The 25,559-nt window shown below is 37.9% G+C and overlaps 1 protein-coding gene across 5 annotated transcripts in view; it reads right to left on the bottom strand.

Moving 5' to 3' along the window:
• The window catches only part of ORC5 (origin recognition complex subunit 5), a 76,445-nt gene extending 55,007 nt beyond the window's left edge, over window positions 1-21,438 (bottom strand). For 2 of the 5 annotated variants that reach the window (XM_037389548.1, XM_037389551.1), the window contains exons 1-9: window positions 21,389-21,438; window positions 18,099-18,282; window positions 16,403-16,495; window positions 12,202-12,399; window positions 8,492-8,566; window positions 5,942-6,053; window positions 5,454-5,584; window positions 2,759-2,807; window positions 2,109-2,199 (exon numbers count right to left, since the gene is read on the bottom strand). In XM_037389548.1, the coding sequence (XP_037245445.1) occupies window positions 2,109-2,199; window positions 2,759-2,807; window positions 5,454-5,584; window positions 5,942-6,053; window positions 8,492-8,566; window positions 12,202-12,399; window positions 16,403-16,495; window positions 18,099-18,209 (860 nt within the window). In that variant the 5' untranslated portion in view covers window positions 18,210-18,282; window positions 21,389-21,438. The other 3 variants (XM_037389549.1, XM_037389550.1, XM_037389552.1) reach the window with 3 other exon arrangements.
• Between the last annotated feature and the right edge of the window lie 4,121 nt (window positions 21,439-25,559).

The following is a 25,559-nucleotide window of genomic DNA, read 5'->3' as shown; positions in this document are numbered from 1 at the left end:
GTGCAAGTCTTACTACGTTGCACATAAGTTTCAATAATGTGCAGACTATATGTATTTGAAAAAACTGCAGAAAGTAATGTTATATTAAAGTATAAAAGTCAGTACAAGCTAACTGTAAAACAACAACTTCTTTCCATCTTATTATCACCACTAAGCAAACAGCAATAGTATTCTAAGTTTCAAGAACAATGCAGAATTGGATAAAAAGAAAAAATACTGATAGTTTTGAATATATTTTTTATTTGTGTAGTAACTGTTTATGCTAGTGAGAACAACACTGTAATTACTTCATAATGCAATTTTGAAGCCTATGGAAAAAAACAAAGCAATATTCATTCTTTACTTAAAAACTTTCAAGACATCCAGATGGAACATTTTGTCAGTGAAAAATGTCTGCAAATAGTTTGGTGTTTTCCTAAACAATAGCAAAAAATTTCACCTTAAAATTCCCTTAAGAAATTATATTAAAAATGTTGTGATTTTAGATAATTTTGTATACCACAAGGGGATAAAAAAACCACCCAGGTTTCGTAAAGCGCCAGTGCTTTTCTGTTTTGAGTTTTTTAAGATGTTTATGAACAGTATTTATCAGCCATAAGCCATAAAACTCATGAAAACAGTTTAATGAGAGCTAATGTAATACTCAAATTATAATGAATTATCAACCAAATTATCAACAAGCAAAGTTTTTATCCAATGTCCATTTTACAGGTAGAAAAAAGTAGTTTCATTTTGATCTCAGTTCAGGGATTACAACAGCCGATAGCAAAGTTCTATTGCTTTAACTTACAACTTGAAGAAAAGCTGAGAGTAATTACAGTTCTGTGGCCAGAAAAATTGATGAGGTCATTTTAATTCCTCAAGCATTTACTGGCACACAAAGGTAAATCCTAGAACTATTATGCAGAAAGCTGAAATTTCCAATAAAAAACCAGTAAAGCTCAAATTTATAATCAAAGAGAACAGTAAAGAAGGAAATCAGCTATTTGGAAACAATTCATAAGCTATTTTATATAATAATCTTATCTTACACTCTAATTAGAGCAGGCAATTACACAACCTAAGAAGTCAGGATGATCCTGAGTAGAGTGTGTAATGAAGATCAATACTGAGTATAAATACATACCTGAGGCAAACAGAATAATGCCTCATGGTACAGTGAAGTCTAGCTTATACGGGGTAAAATCCATTTTCTTTTTGAAGGAATGATCACTTTTCCAAAACATTTAGCAAAGACTTCTGCTACACACCAAAGTTCTGTTACCAGAATACTCTATGGCCTCAATGACATTCAAAGGAAAGAAATCACTATGTTTGTATAAAGGTAAAGAAATAAAACACTACTGAATTATCTCTATTTACATGGTATAACATCAGAATCATCTTAAAGACAGAGAAGACATTAAATCAGAGGTGATTATTGCCATTGAAAATGAACACCACCATCTTTCTTCTAGCAGTCTGGCAACATAAGAAATAAACAAGGAATCCAAAACCATACCCACAAGAAACTCCGTCTGTTAGCAGGACACCAGCTTTTAATGCTGTCAAAAATGGCAATTCCATATAAGGAAAATTTTGCCCTTGGACAAGAAAATAAGGGGTCAGAAAGCACAGCAAATGTACAAATCTAGCTCCAGTAAATAAAGATAAGGAACACCTATGTTCAAAACCTGTAATGTCTCATAAGAATTTTGAAGCTTCCATCCACCCTTGGTACAGTGAGGATCTGCCAAATCAACTTTACAAGTGTGCTTTAAAATGTGCCTGTACATTCTGAGGATGGGTTCCCATGCCTGGGAGCTTCATGTATGACAGAAAATGGATATACCTGCATGACCATCAGTGAAAACAGAACACAGCTTGCTGCCACTGATTTACTTAAATATTTTATATGCTGCAAATACTGTTTTGTTTAAAAATTTCCTCCTGAGATGCCCTATTTCTAACATTATATGGCAAGAAAGAAATACAAATTAAAAAGATTCTACCTAGCAAGAAAAAAAAATGCCACGAAACGTAATACTTTTATTATCATCAAATATTCAGAGAGGAAGCTTGTTAAAAACAGCAACATCAACAAAACAAACCCTCGCTCCCCAAATTACCTGGATATTTCTCGGAGATAAACAGTCTGCATTGCCTTCTTCAAATGAGGTTCAATATTTTTCCAGAGCTTGCGGGTGTCACGTTCATTTGCTGCATCAAGCCAGAATCAGCTCTGTTAGACGTTTAACTCACACAACACTACAAGTCTTACCTCTGACACCTGAATAACCACAGGCAAGGTGTAAGTCTAACACCCTGACTCTGAAATGCTGTATTCGGATGATGCACCATCATCATCCATTTGTAAGCACACGCTACCATGCAAGGCTGTTTCTCTGTGGGTATTCTGAGATACTCTGGGACAGTGTGGCAGAACCCCCACTTTCATTTCTCCTTTTAGCCTTGACAGAGAAATTACTTATCCCATTACTTCGCAGAAGTCCTGGTGGTTGAGTAAGGAAGAAGATTTATAGGGGGGAAGCAAGTTTTCACAGTATTTCCATCTCATTTCCGTAAAACACCACCCACAAATGCCATCTACTGCTTCCGCTGCAAATGTTGCCTACTGGGTGCAACTGGAATAAGTATGGCCATCGTGACCAGAGAAATGGTCACAACACAATGAAGATCAAAGCAAAGTCCTCCACAAAACCCACAGGAAGGCACCTGTACTCTCATACACCCTCTCAACCTAAAGACATAAACTTACCTTCTCCTCTGACCACTGGTTCACAGTATTTAGAAAAATTGAGCACTGCCTACAGAAAGTAAAAAGTACAACATATTAAAAATTTAAATATATTTGATTTAGCTACAGAATATAACAAGCAGCATAATTCATTACTTTGCAAAAGCAATGAATTATTTTTGTTACTAATTATGCTGCTTACTTCCAAATGTTATACTGTAAAACATCACAATACTTCTGTAGATTAAAACACAAGCAGAAGTCATCTATCACAGGTTACTTGGTTTTGATCTCAGCAAAATCTGTTTACTGTACTCAGAGGTTGCATCGGGTTTTTTACAAAAAATAGTAATTAAACATTATAAATGCAATAAAAATGTCTTAATTAACTTTTTTTACTCCATTTTCACATAAAACTTTCCATTCCAGGAGCAGTTCAGCATGTGGAAAAGTAGACCACACACACAAACCAAAATTACTTTAAAAAACTCAAACAAACAAACAAAACCCCCAAATATAAACCGACCCTGCTAACACATTCCATATTCAAACTATATCCTTTTGCTTAAGGTAAGATTGAGAGAATTTTGACAATGTTGTCATCTAGATTTTTTTCTACAGTGGTTAAATCAGTATCACACAGAATTTTGTAAAATAACAATCCTCACATTTCTTGCTCCTATTGTCCTATTGCACCTTATTAAATCTCTGTGCTAGTATACAGAACTCAATGCAGTAACTTCCACATCTAAATCTAAAATCATTCCAGAATGTATTCATTAATAATCATGCATAGTAAAATACACATTTAGCGTCTCTATTAGCCACTACGGAGTTGTTCAGAAGCCCGCAGAGGGTTGTATGTGTCTGTCATTACCTTCTACAGAAGAGACCTGTCAAGCACAATAATTTATGGTCCAGTTACATAAATCTTTTCATAATGTTAGTATTTCACACACACACAAACACTACATCTAAAGCTAATGAAATCGTTCTGTTAAGCAGAATCGCTCAAGCACATGTCTAGAAGAACTGTGACCCTAGTTTCTATTTGCACCTCCATCAGGTGTCAGCCATCTCATTTAAATATAAAACCTTTATAGTTAACAGGTAAGTTCAGCTGAAGTTTAGCTACATGGTGCTGATGGAAATGCAGGCAGGACGTTCAGATTCTCTCACCAGCACTGCTTTGTTCACCGGCCATAACCACTGATCCCTTCAAACTTGTAAAATTTCCTTGTACAAAGTAGTTATTTAAATAATAATCTGGTCAGCTAATAATTGTTATTGCTGTTCAGCTTTTCTTATGCAAAGGTCACCATCAAGTAATCTTTTATTTTTCTTCTGTTAGTTTGTTCTTCAATTGATATATGGTTGAAACTCCTTTTACCAAACACCTTCAGTTTATTTTTGTTCCCTCAGGCATGACTATACTGCAGGAACTTTGACTTAACTATTTTATTCTTAATTCCAAAACAAAGACAGTGAAAACATTTATGTCACTCCTCGCTTCTCTAGGCCTTTGAGTCATATTAATATGCTATGTTTCTGTAAAACTGTGCTGCAGATCTGGCTTGTAGCAGTTTACCTTAAAACCCTCCACAGGAGGCAAATCAAGTGAAAATTTTACATTCCTGAATAATATAGGAAAATATTTCAAATTTGAACTTAAATTTCCCATAAAGTAGAAGTATAAAGAACGTTGGTGGCAAGTTACATTTAATAAACACAGGAAACAATAGAACTTGAGAATGGACATGCTGAGACCTGCATTCTTCAAATGTTGAAAGCACCTGTTCTGGCATTCCACTCTATAGTCCAGAAAATGAATACAACAGAAGGCTATTTAGGGATTACAGATGTCCATGCAAGCAAGAAGGCAGGAATAAGAGCAAATTCACATAAGCACATGTAAAAATGACTTGAAGAGAAGCAGCACTGTGAGGCTTATCACTGCTTGAAAAAGTAAAATTGTAACTATTACTACCTCTGACTGAACTGCAAACAAAAAAATCATTAACCAAGTAATGGAGTTGTTCCTCAAAAACTGCTGCAATTGCAGCAATCGATTCTGCTGTATTTATTAGTAGGAATAAAAGGTTTAATCACATCTACCTTCTTATCCCAACAGGTAAAAATAGGTAGCCTAGTCTTCCTAGTCACTCTCTGATATAAAGGAACAGCTTGAGCTCAAAAACCAAAACAGATGTTCTAGGCTGGGTGAACCCCATGCAGACTGGCATCTTGTTAGTGCAGCTATTGTCTCCTCTGACTGGAAAAGTACATAGTAATGGAAACCCTTTACAGCCACCAAAACAATTGCAGCCTTCTTTATGGACTTTCAGCGAAACTGCATTTTCAGCTAGCACATACTTAAAGAGGGTAGATTCAGACTAGATAAGGAAGCAATCTTTTATGGTGAGGGTGGTGAAACACTGGAACAAGTTGCCCAGGGAGGTGGTAGATGCCCCATCCCTGAAAACATTCAAGGTCAGGTTGGCAGGGGCTCTGAGCAACCTGATCTAGCTGCAGATGGCCCCGCTCATTGCAGGGGTGTTGGAATGGATGACCTTTAAAGGTCCCTTCCAACCCAAACCATTCTATGATGCCATGATTTTCTGTTTGTCCTTATTCAAAAATAAATCTAGACTTTCAGAGCTCATTTGGCAAAAAGTACCCCAAAACAAAGTAACAAATCTAAAGGAGCTCATCTCACCAGATGCTGAAGTTCTTTCAGGTCCCTACAGACCATATAGAAGACACCAAGCAGAATATTGATATATGCAGCATAGAAATCCGCAGAATATTCTGGGGGATGATTCTGAGACAAGATCTTCTGCAGGTGTCCTGTTTAAACAAAAATAAGTTTTGCTTATCTAAAGCTAACAATAAACTGACTGCATTTTACAAGTTAAGTGGAAAACCAAACTGTAATCATCACTAAAAAAACCAAAATCCACAAAAAACTACGCTGATTAAAAGAATCAGCAAATCTAAGGGAACCAAATGTTACTTTGAAGTGTTTTGGCAAGTGGAAACAGACAAATCTTTTAGAGGTTGTGTGAATACAGGCTTTTACATCCCAGGAATATTACATATTCTGGATTCTGTAAAAGGCATACTGATAAACACAGAAAGAACATTTGGATGTTGTTTGACAAAGTATTATTGACTCCCCAAAAAGCAGATTAAAGAATTATTTACCTATGCTGTAATCAGGAAAATACAAGGTGAATGGCTCAAAGCATCCAATACTTGGACGGAACAGTTCCCATACTATTTCACTGAGCAGAACAACTGTCACATTTCTGTCAGTCTACAGAGAGAAGAAATTGAGAATGAAAATGAGAAGAATTATTATTGTGAGTTTTCTGTCCCACAAAAATCATCAAATTTACAGCTCAATACAAATTACTGGCACAGAAATAAAGCTTCAGCTGGCCTAATCAAGAAGCTCATTTGCAGATTTTCATAATTACATGAGATTTTTCTGCATCCCTTGCCATTTCACTGACATGTAAGCTTTGTGGGGTGATAGAGCTCTGGTACTAGACAATACCAAGCAGATTCCTGCCTTACTCCCACAGTTAAGACAGCATTTTACTTTGGTAAATAAACCCAGACTTTCAGAACAAAAAGAAAAAGTTAAAAAGCAAAAAACCACTCAGTTTTCGTCTGAAATCAAGCTATATAGTACTTTGTTTTTAATGACCAGCTTATTTGTAAAATAAACAAAAAAATCCCAGAACAAAAAAACCAGTATTAACTGTGTACCTTACCAACAATGGCTGCAACATAATAATACATTCTTTTTCACTGATTTTTTATTGACAATTTATTTGCCTTGAGTTTGATGTTTTGGTCAATAGACAACAACATGCTTCACATTAAAAAAAAAATATCCTTATTTTGATAACCCTGCAATGTATCAGCTTCTTAATATGAAGCTAACTGATGCATCATTCTTCCTTTTTGCAAGTTTTTTGTAACCGTACTAAAAATCCTGCATAACAAAAGATGTTTTTAAATATAATTTTTCAAGAAAGACACTTCAAAACTATCGAGGTGCCTCAAGAAAATAAAAGGAAGTAACCTGATCAAATTACAATGCTTAATATGAGATATGAATGACTTGAAATAAAAGTTAAAATGCTATTCCCCTTCCCTGAAATTCAAGTAGAATCTTCTTTTGTTTACTCTTTCTACTTCTTGCCAATGTGGCACCCACCGATATTCTTTACTGTTTATTCTTTCCCTGGTTTTATGGAACATTTTTTTCTTCTAACAAAAGTTCATCTTTCCATAGATTTCTTTCAGTTGTATTCCTCTCCCAGACTTCCTAGTATTTTAGCTGATAAAAGTGCTAGAGTATTTTTAGTTTAGCTCCTGACAGGCCTTCCAACATGAAAAACTTCCCACCATAATCTTCATGGAAATCAGGCATCCCATAATCCATTCTTCACCAGTTCCATGAAGTCTTTCAACACTGATGAAGTTTCTTGCCTCCCTTCACTCCAGGAAAGGAAGTGATGTAGTAGATTTGCTCCTACAACATTTCTTTGCAACATCAGCTGCACAAGAGTTTTACAAAGCCTCAGTCCAGAATTTAAGCCTTTTTGGTTCCTGAACAGCAATCATAGGCCCAAGGTTTCCTCCCGTCTCTGCCAGGTTGTTTCTACTTCTGGGGCAGCAAAATCCAGAACATGGTAAGAACTGACAAGAAGAGCCAGAAAACACACCAGCTGCCAGCATTAAGAACACAGCTGTGAATCAAGTCTTCATTCAGCAAATAGAGAAATCAGTGTCACCAGAAGATTAAGAGTACCACACAAAAATCTTGAGATAATAAGTATCATTTCAGCTATTCAGATGTTCAGATATTTCAAAGTACCACCATCTTCTGGTTTTGTCCTCAATTTCTTTTCAGAGGATGCACCATTTTTCCCTATTCCAAGGCATAAGCTTTGATACTACAGAAGGGAGAGAAAGATGCAATGGTTTACTCCAATCAGAAACATACTGTGGCATAGCAGTGTACAAACTCTCTGCCAACATAAAGTACGTTCACAGCTGCAGCTGTGCAGCTCCAGCAACAATTAAATAGCTGGTGGTCTACTGACCATCCCCAAGCTGACCACTGCATAGTGTTCTGAAGTTTCACACTGGAGAAACTTGAGGAAAACAAATGTTTCACAAATTGAAAATTCACAATTCCAATGCTGAATTCCTTCAATGTGGCTGGGCTCTCTGAATCAGCAGCCGACTCAAAAGCAGACCTTGGATTCCCACACAAACATCTGACAAACTCTAAAAGGGGGTTTATTTATTTATTTGCACCAAGCTGACAGGAGCTATGTTGAAGCTTCTCCTTACAGATTACAGCGTGCTTGAGATTTTTTTTCGCCAATTACTACAGAACTTTATTTAAAAAGTATAAAAATTCTTCTTAAAAACAAAAAAAAATTACAGAAAAGACAGCTATATATCTGACACCAGCCTCAAAAGAATCTACAACAGATCAGATATCATAAAACAAGATACTATTAAAACAGAATTCTTAAAAAGAATTAAGAAAAACCTGCCAACATTTACATTCTGGTTTGGTTTCTAGTTTTGACCACTGCCAGGTGATTACTGGGGTGGGGGGTGGGGTAAAATTAATTTTGCAAGCCTAGATGGACAGATACCATGTGTTTAGTTACTTTCAATATGCAGGACTCACATGGCTGGTTTTTTTTTTTTTCAGAAACTTACCAACTCTTGAAGCCGAAGAAATGCTGGCAGGATGTTTGCTTCCATTTCCCTCAGCTGTTCTGCTCTGTCCAGTACCTTTTAACAAAACGATGACATTATATAGACAATGTCAACTTCCACTCTTACATGGACTTAAAATCAATTCATAGCTGTTGGAAACTTTTCACCAGAGGCTCTTAGACAGCAGAAACCACATAAGTATCAAGACTCCTTAAACCAGCAACTTTGGAGAGATTATTGCTTCAGGTGTGCTTCCAGGAAGACCAAGCAGCACTGCCATCCTTTAAAAACAAGATTCAATCCCCAGGCAAACAACATTCGCATGCCTTAGGGCAGTTAAGAATTAAAATTTAAGTACATATCAGTCAAGAAAACCACTGACAAAGCCATGATAGCATTAACCACCATTGAAATCTCAATTTTTATTCAAAATCCTTCTAATATTTCAAAATTATGTGTAGTACTATAGCACTGTATAAACATGTTTACTGCAGGAGAGCTATCTTTTCCCACTATGAAATTATTTTTCAGAAACAAGTAAGAGCTGATATTTTCAAAAAGTTAGCTATCTGGAATTCACACAACTGAATTTTGAGAGAAACTTTTCTTGCCATAGTTTGTAGCCTAGAAATTTAGAGGATTTATTGTACTGTACGTAAACCTCACATAGCAGTAACAGATATGTAGCATATGTAAAGCTTAATTAACATTTTGGAACCTAGAGAAGAAATAGGAGCATGAAAACATGCAAGTTTATCCTTTGGCAAAAAAAATACATTATTCCCAGTACAATTAAAATCTTGACAGGAATGAAAAAAGATAATAGAAATATATTTCTTTCGTGTTCTATTTACTACTCTCAATATGAATCTAAATTCTGAAATTCATTACTTCTTTTGACTTACTGCTGTTGAAAGAGAATCTATAGGTCCCTATAAAATGTATTTTTTTATCCTTCTAATATTTTGATGAGGGGAGGAAATGCAAGATACCTATCATTTCTGCTGCCCACAGTAAGAAAAAGAATTTTATGTGGACAACCAAGAAACAGTTTATGAAAATGGTATTTCAAAATCACACTGTGCAGGAAAAAAACCCTGAAAGAGCAGTATCTGCATTAATAGTTCATACTTCTTGGAATTTATTAAAACAGCAATAAAACATATGATTTTATACTGACAATTGCATTTGGTTCATATAATAAATAACTTCAAGAGTGAAGACCACTTTAGGTCCCAGCCAAATAGACGCTACATATTTTTACTAATAAAATACTGCTTATTGGATCCACTGACATGTAGCTACCCAACACAAAGCTTTAAGATCTTGACCTCAGTAGATCTTACTTTTTAGCTAAACAGAAAAAACCCTAGAGTTTCTACTTACAGCAGATACAATACACTGTGACCCTGGCTTGCAGAGTATGTCAAGTGGTTCACAGAAACAGTCTGCCCGCAGACCTATAAATCCATGGCTTATTCTTTAGTTTTAATATAATTTGTCACCCTTCAGCATTTTAAAAAAAACTATACCTTTTAGGACTGTCCATTGACAGCAGCTTGTTACTTCTGTAACGTGCTAAATACTGTAAAAGTATGAATAACTACAAGTTATACTTGCTCCAATTTTTCAGACAGTCAAAATGAATAAATTCATTTTTCACAAGTAATCACACAAAATCAGTATCCATGCTTGGGTTAAGAGAAACCTTTAGAAACCTTTCACTGTAAGTAAACATTTATCTTAATTGGCTCCCAGTTAATTGGGCTGAAATATCGCATTATTTACTACCAAAATGAAATAAACTAAATTAGCATTGCCAGTTTATGTTACCAGCATGCTGGTCTTCCATCAGTCTCAATTTCAACCACTCTACACTAAATCCAGATGACACAGGTTAATACACATGAATTGATTTTCCCCCATTCCTGTCTGTTCCCATGCAGAACGGAACTGAAATACTAATTTAATACTGAATTCTTCCGATTCAGCAACTATTTACGTAATACAATTGAACCTTTCCAGGTATTTAATGGTTTGCTTTCCATAACCATTGTTTTCTCTAGTTTTCTGAGTGATACTAGTTTTCATATAACTCATGAAGCATTCTTTACTGATGTAGAACAGTTTTTTAATGCAATTTTTAACCTGAAAGTAACATTTTGCTATATAAATTATTTTTTTTAATTCCCTAAAGGTTATTTTCGCACTAAATTTTGTTCTTATGGAATTGTTGAAGGCTGCCAATACCACTTTTGTAACAGTAAATTAAAATGAATTATCTATGTATAACTTCTTACCTATTATAAGTACTGGTGCATTTTTTCTTCCTCCAATTTTTAAGAAGTATGTCAAATTTATTAACCTTATGAGCTGGAGAAAACTATGAGATAGCACTGTTTCCACTAAACATAATATGAAGTTATTTAACACAGCAGTCAACTATTTTTGAATGGAAATAAAACTTACTGAACTATAACTTGTGAAACAGAATGAAGTATAATTATGTTATGTAATTAAGTGTCATTTAGTTCAGTGTAATTACGAATTTCTTGTTTGACTGCAAAAAAGCCAAAGCAGTGTGCCCATTGATTGCTCTGAGAAACATGCAGAGTGATTACCCAGGGTCATTAAGCTTTCAATCCTGAACCACTTTCAGGTTTTCTTAAATAATTTCACCTCTTTTAAAACCTCTTTACTCCTGCTGCTGGGCTGAAGTTTCAGTCCACGTGTTTTGAAGGTCCACAATGCATATAAAATGCATTAGTAATACTATGGCATTCAAATTTTTAAGAGAATTGATTTTTTTCAACCAAATAAGAGCTGAGAAAAAATAGTTTTGAGGAGTCTATGTCCTTTCTTCAGACCTTTTGTATGCCTAAAATTTGTTTCTACACTCATCTCTTGGCATAATAAATGCTGTTGCAAATGTCTGCAAATTTTGAATCCTTTATATAGTTAAGATTATCACAGAGTAAAACCAAACCCAAAACCAAACCCCAGTGTTCTAGTACTACACTGATTCAATCATATTTGTGATCTAAATTCCGATTATTTTTCATGCAGTCTGCCTGTTTATTCCACTTGAGTATGTCATCAAATTTTTCGTTGCCTTTTTTTCCATCTTAATTTTAAAACTACAGTTCTTGTCTCTGAGGACCACAAGCGTAGCTGAAGACGTAAGATCTCAACAGCACTTTTACAGAGGAAATTATGCATATTAGTTCCTTAATACCAACTTCTAACTTGAACCTATTCTAACCAATCAATTCTTGTAATTTGCGCACTCTGTAATTCACTTCTGCCCTGCTTTCCACCTTTGCTTTCTCATTTGTGAAGCTATCTTCACAAAGAAACAGATAAGCATGACTTACTCATAAAACAAATACAGGCTCTCTATATGTAAAGATTTTGTAATACTATTACATACTCAATTTAAATATGCAGTGTGATTTATTGATTTATGTTCAGTATTAGCTACACTATACAGGTTTTCTGCAGAAAAAAGTTCTAAAATCAGGAAAACTACAGAACCTCATCTGAAGTCAGTAAAGCAACAGAAATGATAAACCAGTCAATAGATTCTGAATGAGGCCCACACAAAAATTTTGTGAAAAGTGCTCTAAAATGCAGGTTTCACATATGTAGTATTGATAACAATTACTCACACCACCTTAACAGAAATGGAACATTAAAATTACATTACTTACAATGTATAATGTTTGATCTTGAAGCTCTTGACTCGCAACAACTTGTTTAAACAGACGTACAAAGTCATTTAAACTATCACAAGGCACATGAGAAGTCTGTTCTATCTTAGAAGAATAGCTTTGCAACTGGATGAGAATTTCTTCTAAAAGAAGTCGTGAAGAAAAGTATTCCACACAGTTCACAAATACATGAGGAAGCTGAATAGGATAAAAAGAAAGATACAACATTATTTGGCTTTTTCAGTGTAAATACTCCAGAATCAGTTTTCTTTTCCAGGTGAGACAACTGAAGAAACCACACCGTGCCAACAGAATACAGAGCACCAAAAAAACTGGCAACGAAGAGTGATTACTTATGTACCTAGTCAAAATATTATATATCACAAAGTGAATATAAATCTGATGAATGCTCATACAGAACAGTATATCTTCTAATTATGCTTAAAAACTGAAACACACAGTATATCTTATAACTGTATTTAAAAATTGTGAGCGATATGTAAAAAGAAAACCAAACAGCACTTAGTTTACAGAATAGTTAAGACAATTTTAACACATCACAGTATCGTAAAATAGTCCATTACAAACTACGGTGTCTAGATAGCATGAACTTCTCAAACTTACGCTACAAGGAAAATAATCTAGAAGCACGTTGCCCAAAATTACTCCAGTATTTTTGGCATTCGCTGCATACAAATGATAAAGTGTAAGTTCCTGTATCAGACGTGTAATTGGCCTGCTTGTGCAGAACATTTTTAGAAAACCGAATCTTTTTAGAGCAAAGAGCATGTGAAAAAAACAGAGTATGAGATACATTTAATGGCAATCCATAAAACGTACTTGTAAGTACCAATTTAGTAATATTGAAAAGTTAAGATCATTTTTCTAGAAATAGAAGACACTATAGACTACAACATAGTACCAGTATTCAAACACACATAAGGCAAAAAACAATTTTCTAGCAACTCTATCTTTAAGAAATAGATTATTTGCATAGCTTCATACTCTCTGGTAAGGCATATGCTCTTTTTCACACTGAACGTTAAAACCTCTGTAAAACATTAATCACTGGGATACATACGCACTACCTGAAAAACTAAACTTCTGATACAGGAATGTGTGTGTCTATAACAAAACAACAACAAAAAAATCTAAGTACTTCATTCCAGTGTTACTACTTAAAATACAAAATATGGCATATAATTCAGCAGATGTGGGAACGTGTGGGTATATGCTGGCAATCCACTCAAACATCATGTAATAAAAAGCTTTTTGTTATTTTGAACACTACTAAAAGAAAGGAGTTATATCTCCATAACACCTATGCAAAGTGTTGCACCTCTACAGCAAAAGGAAAGCCGGGTGCCTCAGATATGATTCACACCACCACATTATGTAGGAGACACCTATACTTGGCAATAGCAAGTTCTACAGAAACAGTTGCTGCTTCAACCCTATTGATTTCCAAGGTCTAGCCACATCTTTGGGTATGTTGCAAGTGGGCAGCACAGCCTAAGGAGCATTGCACCAAAGGCTACTGCATGGAAGGGGATCATTAACCACCATCTTCCACCTTTCTCCCTCTGCAAAATTTTTAATGAAGGAGATTTTTGCATAAAACCCAGTCCTGCAGATATGTGTTAAGCGGACTCGGGACAAGCCAAAAGTATCAGGGCTATGAGAACATCTAAGCGGAGATGTACGGTTTAGGTGTGAAGGTAGCACCTGTCATTGGATTTAAATCCCTGAAGTTCATGAATGACAAAAACATAGGTATTTACATGTTTAGATGGAAATTTCTGTAATGATACCCTTCACCTTAGGAGGACTTTAAAATATGTTTTGGGAAAAATTAGAACAACGAATAAAACTAGCATGAACATACACACTTGCTAACGGAAAAAGAAGGGCCACAAAAGTGCCAAGAATCTAGTGCTTGGAAGTCTTCTGCCAGCAGTGACTAGAGAGGGACTGAAAAGGACTTAAGGCCATACCTCTCTACATCATTCTTCAAGATAACTATTTTTGTAAGAAACATGCATTCAGCCATGACAACCCACACCTAGTTCAGATTCTCACATGAAGTTTAAAAAGTAGCTTTCTCTGCCTGCAGCCCTGGCAACTGAAGTTCATTCATAACAAAGTTCCTGCTACAGTTTAGTAACCCATAGCAACTCCAGTATTAATCAAGGATATAACTCATCCCCTAGTAGACAGTATTAGTTTTCTTCCGTAACAGTTGAGAGAAAGAGTGTTTGTAGTCCTAGCACCCTAGGAATGCGAGGCTCCAAAACCAAAACTGTATAATGAATTCTCAGTAGTTTCCACTTCATATATTCCATGATCTGTCTTACCAGTCCTCCTTGACCTACTTCCTGCCTACTCCCACACCGGTTTCTAAGAGCAGGAATCCAAAGGAAGTTTATGTTAGATGGTGAAGCTGAAAAAGAACATACAGTCCTAACACTTCTGAAAGTGATGCTCGTACAGGAGTAGCCTGGTTTCAGCTGGGATAGAGTTCAGTTTCTTCTTGGTGGCTAGTGCAGTGCTGTGGTTTGGATTTGGTGTGGGAACAGTGTGGTTGGGGACTTCTTAGTTTCTCAGACTTCAGGGGTGGGAGGGCTGGAAGGGCACAGGAAACTGGGAGGGGACACAGCCAGGTCAGCTGACCCGAACCACCCAAAGAGACATTCCATACCATGGGATGTCATGCTCAGTATATAAACTTGGGGGGGGGGGGGGGGGGGCGGGGGCAGCTGCTTGGGGACTGGCTGGGCATTAGTCAGTGGGTAGTGAGCAGTTGTATTGTATGTCACTAGTTACCTTTCCCCCCTTCCCTCTGGATTTCATTCCGCTACCCTTCTCCCTCTTTTTCTTTATAACTATTATTATTGTTGTTCTTTTATTTCAATTATTACATTGTTCTTATCTCAACCTCAAGTTTCACGTTCCTTTCCAATTCTCCTCCCGACCTCCCTGGGTGAGGGGGTTCTTAAATACCAGCTGGGGTTAAACCAAGACAAGGAGGAAAACAACAATAATGCTGGCATAGGAGAATAAGATCCAATTCACCGCAAAAGACCTGGTAATGCCAAGCTTAGTAAACACAAACACACCTGGATAACTGATTTTATTACATTAGAAACCGTGAATGGCATCCTGTTTATTAGGGTTTCTAACTTACAATGCATATCAAGACGTGTTTGGAGGATCTAGAATAAAGTGCACAAAATTTGTATTTTTAAACAGGTTTGGAAAATATAATGCTAAAAAGGGCTATCAGTACACTTTTCCCATGTATAGCCGATTCATTAAGCAAAAGAATAACTGTTAATTGTTCAGGAATTAAATCAATTGTTCCTATGCAACATTGCTCCAACATTTTAGAACTCCTGCACTGTTTCTTTTTTCAGAGTTTCAGATTTTCCTGCTTCTGTAAGAAGGATGATCACAACCAACCAAATTTACTGCAATGAATACAACATTCACCTCAAGTCTGCAAAAATAACTATCGATATCAGAAAGAATGGCAGCTGCCTGGTATCCAGCCAGTGATTTTCACCATTTCAGACTCAGGTGTGGGTTTTTTTAAAGCAAACATGTATAGCTTGTACGTTTGCTTTGAATGCTTTTAACAACTTTATTGTTTAAGCTTTTAGGCTGACATTTACACAGATCATAAACTCTATTAATTTCATTTGGATGTGTGTCAACACAAATAGAACAGAATTCCACTACTGCAAATTCTTCTCACTGTTCTTCATATGCTTGCTCACTCTTTTCACATACGAATAAATTAGTTTAAATTTTTAAATAAAATAAAGGAGAATAACAAGAAGATTCAAAAAAGGTACACTATCAGTGACTCAGATTGAATTGTAATCATCATAAGAGTACTTGTCACTGAAGCTATTTCAGGTTAAAGTCAAGGGAATAAGCTAAACAAAACTGGGCTTCTTTTTTTCTTTTTCAAACTTTCTTAGAAAAGTTATTATGATTTATATGGCATCTCAGGGTTAAATGAAGTCGTACATACCAAGTGCATAGTGAGAACAGCAACACATTCATCAAACAGTAAGTGGAGAAGAACTGAGAAGGCAGAAATGGCTGAGGAAACAAACCATTTCAAGTGGAAGCTAGTTTGAGGGATCATCTGTTACAAATAAATTCTAAATTCAATCGCCATTGTGAAAATTCTTACCTGTAAGGTGTTTAGAAGAGTTCGCATCACGTAAGTCTTTCCACTAGATGTATGTCCATAGATAAAGATGGATGGAAGACTAAACTGCTGACGCTAAGGAAAAAAAAAAAAAAAGAAAAAAACCACTGCTGCCATTTCAATTCTTTTTTCATTCAACAGATGTAAGATTTATCAACAAAGTTTCTCTCCAGAAGAAAAGTTATCTTTTAAACTGAGACATTAAATATAAAATATGCCAATTATTATGGAATCAGCGTGATCAAGATTTATGTTTCATCTTCACTGAAATGCTGGGAGGATAAGTCCCAAGAATCAAGTATCATACAAAAATACTGGTGAAACTGTTATAACCACTATATATTTATTTTTTTTTTTGGGGGGGGGGGGGGGGGAGGGGTGGAGAGCAGGACGGAGACGGACAGACAAGAAAACTAATTTGAATTAAGAACCAGCTGCTTTTCTTACTTGGTCTATGTTTTTGTTGGTTTGTTTTTGTTAACTAACACAAAATCTCAGTAAGCACAAATTGCAAGTTTTACGTCGTTATAACTTCTGCAAACACTACAAACTCTGTTTCTTTCCATTAGCACCAAACAGAAAAGAATTAAATGGTTTGATGGAGGAGATGGTAAAGGAGCCCACTCTTCTCTCACAAGGCAATATTTGATATAATAACTCATTTATCTAATGGTACTGATGCTGTGTATTTCATGGATTTTTTTTTAAGATGCAAGGAGAACAACTCATTCTTTCTATTTCATTCTGAACAGGTATTTATGTTTGTGCTTTTCTCACTTTTAAGAATCTTGTACATTGACTTAAAAATGAATAAAAAATAAATTTGACAAAAATTTAATGAAAAACAATAATATTCAATTAATCCAAGATGAAGGCACTGTTGTGCAAGACATGCGGATACTCTAACCTACATATTTAAGAGGAATTTAAGTACCTTTTTTTTTTTAAGATGACTTGTTGCCACTATGCTTGTAATAAATACATAAAACTTAAATATTGTAATGTGATGTAATTATTATCTATAATTAAAGGCAGAACCAGAAAGAGATACTAATTTTCATTTTGTTAACTGAATGTAAATGGATACACCAATCGCCTTTAAGTTTGCAGATAAAAATCTCCATTACTTTTTACCACAGCTTTTCCTAGCATTAACAGAATCAATTAACAAGCCAGTGATTTCCACCTTATGGTCAGCAACAGAACTAAGAATCAGACCAATTTCATGTACTTCGAATTCAGGCACGTAGATGTTAGATTAACAGCTCAAAAACAGACATAATTTCTACATTGCCACTGAAAAAAAACCCCACCAAACATCAGAACTCTAGAACACGGAAGCAGACAGACTTACTTCCTGCTACTAAATGACAAAGATGGAACAGAGCTGGAGCGAAATCAGCCTTCATCGACAGCAAGGCACAAACTGCTCTAAGCTTGTTTGGGTCCTTACAGCTGCAAAACAGCTTTCAATCTTCAACCTTACTAGAATTTATCTGTCAAACACTAACGTTAAAGATGAATAACAAAACAAACGAACAAAGAAGAACAAATCCCAAAGACACAACCAAAATATGTTCATCGTGACATCACAAAAATGCCCTTAAATTTCTACTCTCCCCTCTGAGACAACAGAATGTCTTTGTTCTACTGAAACGTACAACATAAAAAGCACTACCTCTCCAAATATTGACAGCAACATGGACACTTGGGATTCTCGACAAGGCACCAAACTTTCCAAGTGAAGCAGTGTAGCTGCTGGGTACGCTGGATGTTCAAGGTTAGGCATTTTGATGTTCCTGTAGTTAGTTACCTAAACATGCATGTCCCATTTAAGGTGCAGAGACAAGAGAGAAAGTGATCTGGAAAATAAAAGGGTTTAATTATCACTTGCTGTCATATACATAACGGAGAAAAATGAACAAAAATTGACATAAAATCTAAAAAGACATTCTAGCTCAGGATAATGGTATCATTATGATAGGCTTAAAAGACCTCATCAAAATTGAATGTTACTATGTAATGCATTATACAGACATTTTCACAACAGAATTTAAAAAATCAAATAAAAAAGGGAAAGGTATACAGGGTATGAGCAAATCAATATAACAAAGAATTGTTGTAGTTTAGTTAACTGGAGAAATACATATTTAGTTCTGGTTTTATATACATTTAAAAGTAGCAAGGGAGTAAAATGAGGAAAGTAGATTAGTCACAGATCATCACCTCCCTGGACAGCCAATAAACTAGGATTTACAAGTAACAGAGAAAAGGTAGGGCAGAAGGAAAGATGAGGATGACAATATAGTAACTCTTCAGACGTTAACAGAAATGCTCACCCCAGCTTAAAAGCAGCAGAGACATATGAAGAAAATTCAGCTGATGGTAAAGACTGGAAATACTCTTTTAAAAGAGCAGGAACACAAACCAGTTAAAAGCTGTAATTAAAAACAGTCTCCCTTTTAGACAAGGACTAGTCAAGAAAGACTGGGAGTCTTGATTGTCCAAACACTGGGAAGGCAGAACATGGGAAAAAAACCTCAGTCAAAGGCACTACTACTTTGTCCACAGCTTCTAAAACTGCTGGAAAGATGGTACAGCTACAGACAAATGTAGGATAACATGCAGAGAAATCAAGTAACCTCGAGAGCTGAATCCTGACTTGGTCAAATGTAACAATAACTTGACAGCCAAAAAGAAAGTTTGGTACTTTAGGTAGCACAATAAAGATATCTCATCAGCAGATAGGAATATCTGAAAGTTATCAAGACAAAGATAATAAACAAAGCACTCCAAACACATTTAAACGTATTTGCAGCCAAACTTGTTATACTGGGCATAAGTACAATGCCACATGATAAAAGATTAAGTTAGCACAAGGAGACCAGAAATAGCACTGGACATGGAAAACAAACTTTTCTGAAGAAAAAAAGCAATATTGGGTTGCACTGACAGGGGAGCTATTGGGCTACAATGAGGTTCATAAATACAAATGTAGTTACGGAAAATGGTATACTAAGAGTTCATTTGGGGACCAATCTCTATTAAGTATTTCCATAAATACATTTGAGGAAATAGGGTGTGTGCGTGTGGGTGTGTGTATTTTTATACCTCACCTTCAGAGTTTTCTGAAGTAAAAATCAGGATTGTAGAATCATCAATAGAAAACCAAGTGGAATTAGTGAGGAAAAAATGGATAACCCCAGTAACAGAAGTAATGCCAGTATAGTACTTCAGTACTTCAAATTACACATTTTTAAGCATCACACACAGTTAGACATCAAGAAATTGTAAGTGTGAAGCAACTTGGAAAATAAACAAGTAAATCACATACTGTATGGTTTAACCCCAGCGGGTAACTAACTACCAAACAGCTGGTCATCAACTCCTCCCAGTTTATATACTCAGCATGATGTTCTACAGTACGGAATATCCCTTTGGCTAGTTTGAGTCAGCTGTCCTGGCTGTGTCCCCTCCAGCCTTCCTTCCGGCAAGGCCTGGACTTAGTGTAAACATTACCCAGCAACAACTAAAAACATCTGTTATCAACATTATTCTCACACCAAATCCAAAGCACACCCCTGCACCAGCTACTGAGAAGAAAATTAACTCTATTCCAGCCGAAACCAGGACACAGAGTAAATACGAGAAATCAAAATAATGCGGCTATCAAAAACCAAATGCATAATCATATGTATCAGGCAAATTACCTCCCCTAAAATCATACAAATAGCCTTGGCTCATTTTATCAGATCAGCTTTGAACAGATCCACCCACCCGTCCACAGTATCTATTCAAAATGGAATGAAGATACAAAATACTGAATAGCTTGATTAAGGTTGATCTCTAAAACTGATCTAGGAATAAATATCAAGGATGCAAAGAAAAAAATTCTGACAGTAGCCTCCAAAACAGAGAACAAACAAGGACGGAAAGTTTTAGAAAAGGCTGAAAACTTTGTGTGGATTGAAGAAAAAAAAAAATCTTTTGCTCCACTGACTACATGACTCAGTGTTCTAAATGCATCTAAAGTCATAAGGTACTTCAGCTTCTCTACCCTGCTGCCCAACTGCACTCCAAAAAAAGCACAAATTGCCTGTTGATGACACCGTATCTGCCAGTGCTCTTTGCTTCCCAAACATCCCAGCACATCTAAACTTATACTAAACGCTTTTAAGCCACTGGATGAAAACCCATGCTTCCACTGACTATGTTGGTATCTCAGTCTTCAAAGGGATCCCATCCTAGAGTTCACATGAGAAAGAATGTTTAGAGCAACATATTCACAAAACAATTTAGATTAAATGACAATGCTGATGCAAGGACTAGCATCAGCCGAAGCTTGAATTCAGGATGTTCCTGACCAAGAAAGGTTGTACCAAGGTTGTACATGTCATTCCAGACTGATCAGGAGGGACAAAAAGTACTTACTTTCCAGCTAAGTCCAAGTAAGGATACCAAAAGCACAAGTCAGATTTCATGGTTGGATTTGATGATTTAGGACTTGTCTCGGTTCACTGGTCCTAAAACGCCTAGATTTAGCGTGTGTTTCCACAGTTTAGCTGGAGAGACTCGCTCGGTTCTGCTTCCCCTCAGGCCCCATAAGCACCCTGGCCCCACTAGGTCACCGTCAGCACCGGCGTGCCCGGGCTGTGGGCAAATGACGACCCTCAGCCTCCACAACGCCGACCCGCTCCACGAAGCCCGGGCTAAGAGCTCCTTCAGCCACTCGTCTGAGAGGCCGAGGGCGAGTCTCGGTCCGGGGGGCGGCTCTGACGCCGGCAGGCCGGGGGGGAAGCGGACTCCGGGCTCCTCACCCCCGCGTGCGGCCCCGCACCGATTCCCAACCGGAGCGCAACAGGAGCCGGTCTGCCCCTTCACCTCACTCCCCTCCTCTCCCCCAGCTCGACTGCCAGAAGCCAGACAGCCCGGAACCGGCCGCCTACCCCACCACGCTCGGCAGCTTACCTCATCTTCCCGCCCTCACGCTGCCCGCGCGCCGGGCTCGCCCAGCCCCGCCCCCCGGCAGTGCGCAGGTGCGGGGCCCGCACGCAGGCGCCGTAGGCCGCGGGGCGGGCGGCCCGGGCGGCGCGGGGAGGGGAGGGGCGGGGCTGGTGGGCGGTTCGGGAGTCCCGGTGCTGAGGTGGCATCTTGTCCCACGGGGACGTCCCTGGGCGTAGGTGTCTGGAGCTGCGTTTTAGGCTGCTTGGCAGCAGTTCCGCCGGGGAGAGGTGGTGGTGTTGCCGTAGGGAGCCGAGTGTCGCTGGGAGGGGGGCCGCGCTGCCCCCGGGGGTCAGGCCTGGACCTGGGGCCTGGAGCCAGGAGGAGGTGGCAGGTGCGGCAGTGGCTATGTTGAACTCCAGCCACCTCCTGTAGGGGACACAGGACGGCCTTTAGGGGACACGGAGTGGGGTGCGGTGGCCGTGGTGGCTGTTCGTGCAGGGCTGGGTGTGGGCTGCAGGGTGCCTGGCGTGAGGGGCTGGCAGGAGGAGGCAGGAGGCCTTGGGCCTGTCCCCTCTGCACACCGGGAAAATAAATGTTACAGGTAGAGAAGCGACTGAAAGAAAGCCATCGAGAAATTGTGTGCGTAATTGATACATACCAACACAGAACACAGCTTAAAGGCATGGCTGTGGTGTCACTGAAATCGGGAATCCAACCTCTGAACACCAATGCAGTGTTAAGCAGCCCGCACTCCTTTATTGCAGTGCTGGGTGCTCGGTGGTGTCTCCACAAATCAAGCACACCTATGCAGGTTTCACCCTTACATTTATGCACAAAAATTACAAGGTTGTACACTCCCAGGTACAGTGATTGGTTAGTAATTTGCATATAATATCTGCTGTGCCATCCTCTTCTGTTACTACGCTTGCGCAGGGGAAGGTTCTTCACCTGGGCAAGGGTTGTCTTGACCTATGGATGTATTTTTTAGTATTATAAAAATTTATAATATAAATAAAAATAATTTTAAAAAAAATTTAGTATTCAGGACACCTTAAAAGTAAGTTTTGTTGCCAGGTTGGACGGCTAGATATCTGCCTTGCCGAGTTGTCCAGTAACTCAACCTATACACAATAGAACCTAGACGCTCTGGTTATGGTCTAAAGATTAAGGACTAAAGTTATTATGGTCTATAGAATAGGAACTTCAAGTAAGACAGTCTTGGATAACAAGCAGCATAGCTAACGTGGAGGTTAACTCTTTAAAATGAAGATCTTTCTATAACTAACTGTTTCACAAACACAAAATATAGAAAGATTCAGTAAATCACTAAGACAATCTGCAACAGTGGAGCCTTCGCTCTGGTCAAATTTTGCGAATGGCACTCTAAAATGCACAACAATACGTCCAAATTACAGTTAAAGTTATATTATGCATAATTGTTGCACTTCGTATTAGAGGGATAAATGACTACTGCATCCTGGGCTATGAAGGCTAAAGTGATATTCTCTCTCTGGGGTCTAAGCTGGGTGAAATATTTAAATAATAAAAGTTGTGTGAATCAGGCATGGTTTCTTTTTACCAGTCAGGTTTTCTGTTTATATACATACGGGTGCATGCACAATCATCATAGCTTGGCCTAAACAGAGTTTCAGATTTAGCTATATATTGTAAATTAATGGACCAAAACTATTCTGAATGGAATTAGGGAAAGAGTAGCAGAAAAAGATGCAGCTGATTCGGATTTATGTTTATATATACCAGTTTGTATACAGCCTTGTTTTTTCAAATGGCCTGTTATTCATCACAGTTTTGCCAAAGCATACTAGTAAAATGAAATTGGTTTTAATGTTACTGGATTTGCATATAAGTGAGCAGAAGTTTTAGTATGTAGTAGACTAATTTAGTCCACTTCTTGTTAAAAAATCTTAATTTGGAATTATAGGTACATTTTAAAGCATCATATCAAGGCATATGCTTTCCAACAGAGTGAAATACTTTTTTCTAGCTTTTGAAACCGTGGAATCTGTTGGGGCAGATTTCTCTGTGTACAGATAGGCCATCTTTCAGAAAAAAAAACGAAATATAATAACTGCAAGGAGTCTCAGAAAATCCACATTTTGTATAGGCTGTGTGGGAGCTGAAATTAAATACTTTGGAAGCAGTTCTTAGTGAGGTTCAGAATTTGCATCTTCTATGGATTACTACTGAGCAAATCTGAAATTTGGCTTTGAGTTGAGCAAGAATCCTAAAATGATAGATCAGTCTTTAAAAAAGTAGTTTTCACTTTAGTGACTCTGTGAGGCTGTAGTCCCTCCTAGGGTCACTTCAACACAACATAAATCCGTATTGCCTTGAAGAGGAGAGTCTCGCTCTCCCTGTTCAACCCCCACTTCTACTCATTTTCTGGTCTAGGATTTGGGTGGTTATGAAGAGAGCTAGCTCAGGGAACCAGTCCAGCTGAAATTAGACCAAACCAAAAAATAGCTACTTCAGTAATTGCAGCCTTGCTTCCGAAAGCCTGCTTATTAACTGAGTGGGACCACCACTACTGTCTCATTTAGCTTCAAGTCTGGAATTCAAACAAAATACCCAGTAATAATTCTGCTTATTAATCCAAAGTGGCACCATTATTATAATGAGGTAAAAAATGAAAAATAAATATATGTATAGCTTTAGTAATTTAAAATTATTAAGAATATGGGTATTGATGGAAATGGAGGGACTATAATGCTGTTTTTGCAGGACTGACCTGAAGTAAGTAATACAGAATCCTGGACTCTTAAATTTGTAGATGAAAAGCTGTTACTGAAGACTGTTGAACAGTTCTGTCCAGTTTCTCAGGCCTATCAGTGTCACAGAATCACTGTGACAGAATGGTTGGGGTTGGAAGGGGCCTCTGGAGATCATCTAGTCTAACCCCTGCAAAAGCAGCTCCTCCCAGAGCAGGTTGCACAGAGTTACATCTAGGTGGGGTTTGAACGCCGCGAGAGAAGGAGACTCCACAGCCTCTCTGGGTGGCCTGTTCCAGTGCTCTGTCACCCTCAGGGTAAAGTTTTCAGGTGGAACTCCCTGTGCTGCAGTCTGTGCCCATTGCCCCTTGTCCTGTCGCTGGGCACCACTGAAAAGAGCCTGGCCCCGTCCTCTTGGCACCCACCTTTGAGATATTTGTATGCATGGATAGGATCCCCTCTCAGTCTTCTCTCCAGGCGAAACAGTCCCAGTTCTCTCAGCCTTTCCTCATCAGGGAGGTGCTCCAGTGCCCTCATCTTCTTCACAGCCCTGTGCTGGCCCCTCCCCAGTAGCTCCCTGTCTCTCTGTAACTGGGGAGCCCAGCACCGGACACAGCACTCCAGGTGCAGCCTCACCAGGGCAGAGCAGAGGGGCAGGATCCCCTCCCTCGCCCTGCTGGCCACGCTCCTCCTGATGCCCCCCAGGACCCATTGGCCTCCTTGGCCACCAGGGCACACTGCTGGCTCATGGGCAACTTGCTGCCCACCGGGGCTCCCAGGTCCTTCTCCACAGAGCTGCCTCCCAGCAGGTCAGCCCCAGCCTGTACTGGTGCATGGGGTTATTCCTCCCCAGGTGCAGGACCTTGCACTTGCCTTTGTTGAATTTAACATATGTGTCCATATATTCCTATAGGAAATCTCTACTTTCCAGTAAAACTGTTTAAATTTAGTAAGTGTGTTTTTTTATTTTCATTCAGGAGGTCAAAACTCTTTTAAGTAGCAGTTGCTAGAGATAGGATTCATGCCTAAGTATCTGGCTGGTTATGTGGTGTGTATGACGTTTTAGTTTACATCTTTCATCAACCTCAATTTTAATTTATGTTGTTACTGAATATGCATTTCTGCACAGCTTTAAATGATTTCTTTATACTAAGCTGTCAGATGTCTTCATCTTATTCTGACTATGAGTTGCTTACATATCAAATACATTCAAAATGAGAAAGCAAACAGTAAACTGAGGTTTGAAACTTGCATATAACAGCAGAAAAGAATCCTTTCACATTGTGTTTATAGTCAGGTATTTTATATTAATACTTTTTTGTTTGTCAAACTTATTTTCAGTACAAGTAGTGATTAATTTTCATTTAAGTTTTCTTATCCATAGCTCCAGTTCAGCAACAATCTGTTAAGTATAAAATGTAGTACACTCATCTCATTCAAATCACTGGAATTCCTCATTCCTTAAG

The sequence above is a fragment of the Falco rusticolus genome, chromosome 5 (assembly GCF_015220075.1).
Source record: "Falco rusticolus isolate bFalRus1 chromosome 5, bFalRus1.pri, whole genome shotgun sequence".
In the NCBI taxonomy this organism is placed as follows: Eukaryota; Metazoa; Chordata; class Aves; order Falconiformes; family Falconidae; genus Falco; species Falco rusticolus.
This window is presented reverse-complemented; position numbering and strand designations above follow the sequence as displayed.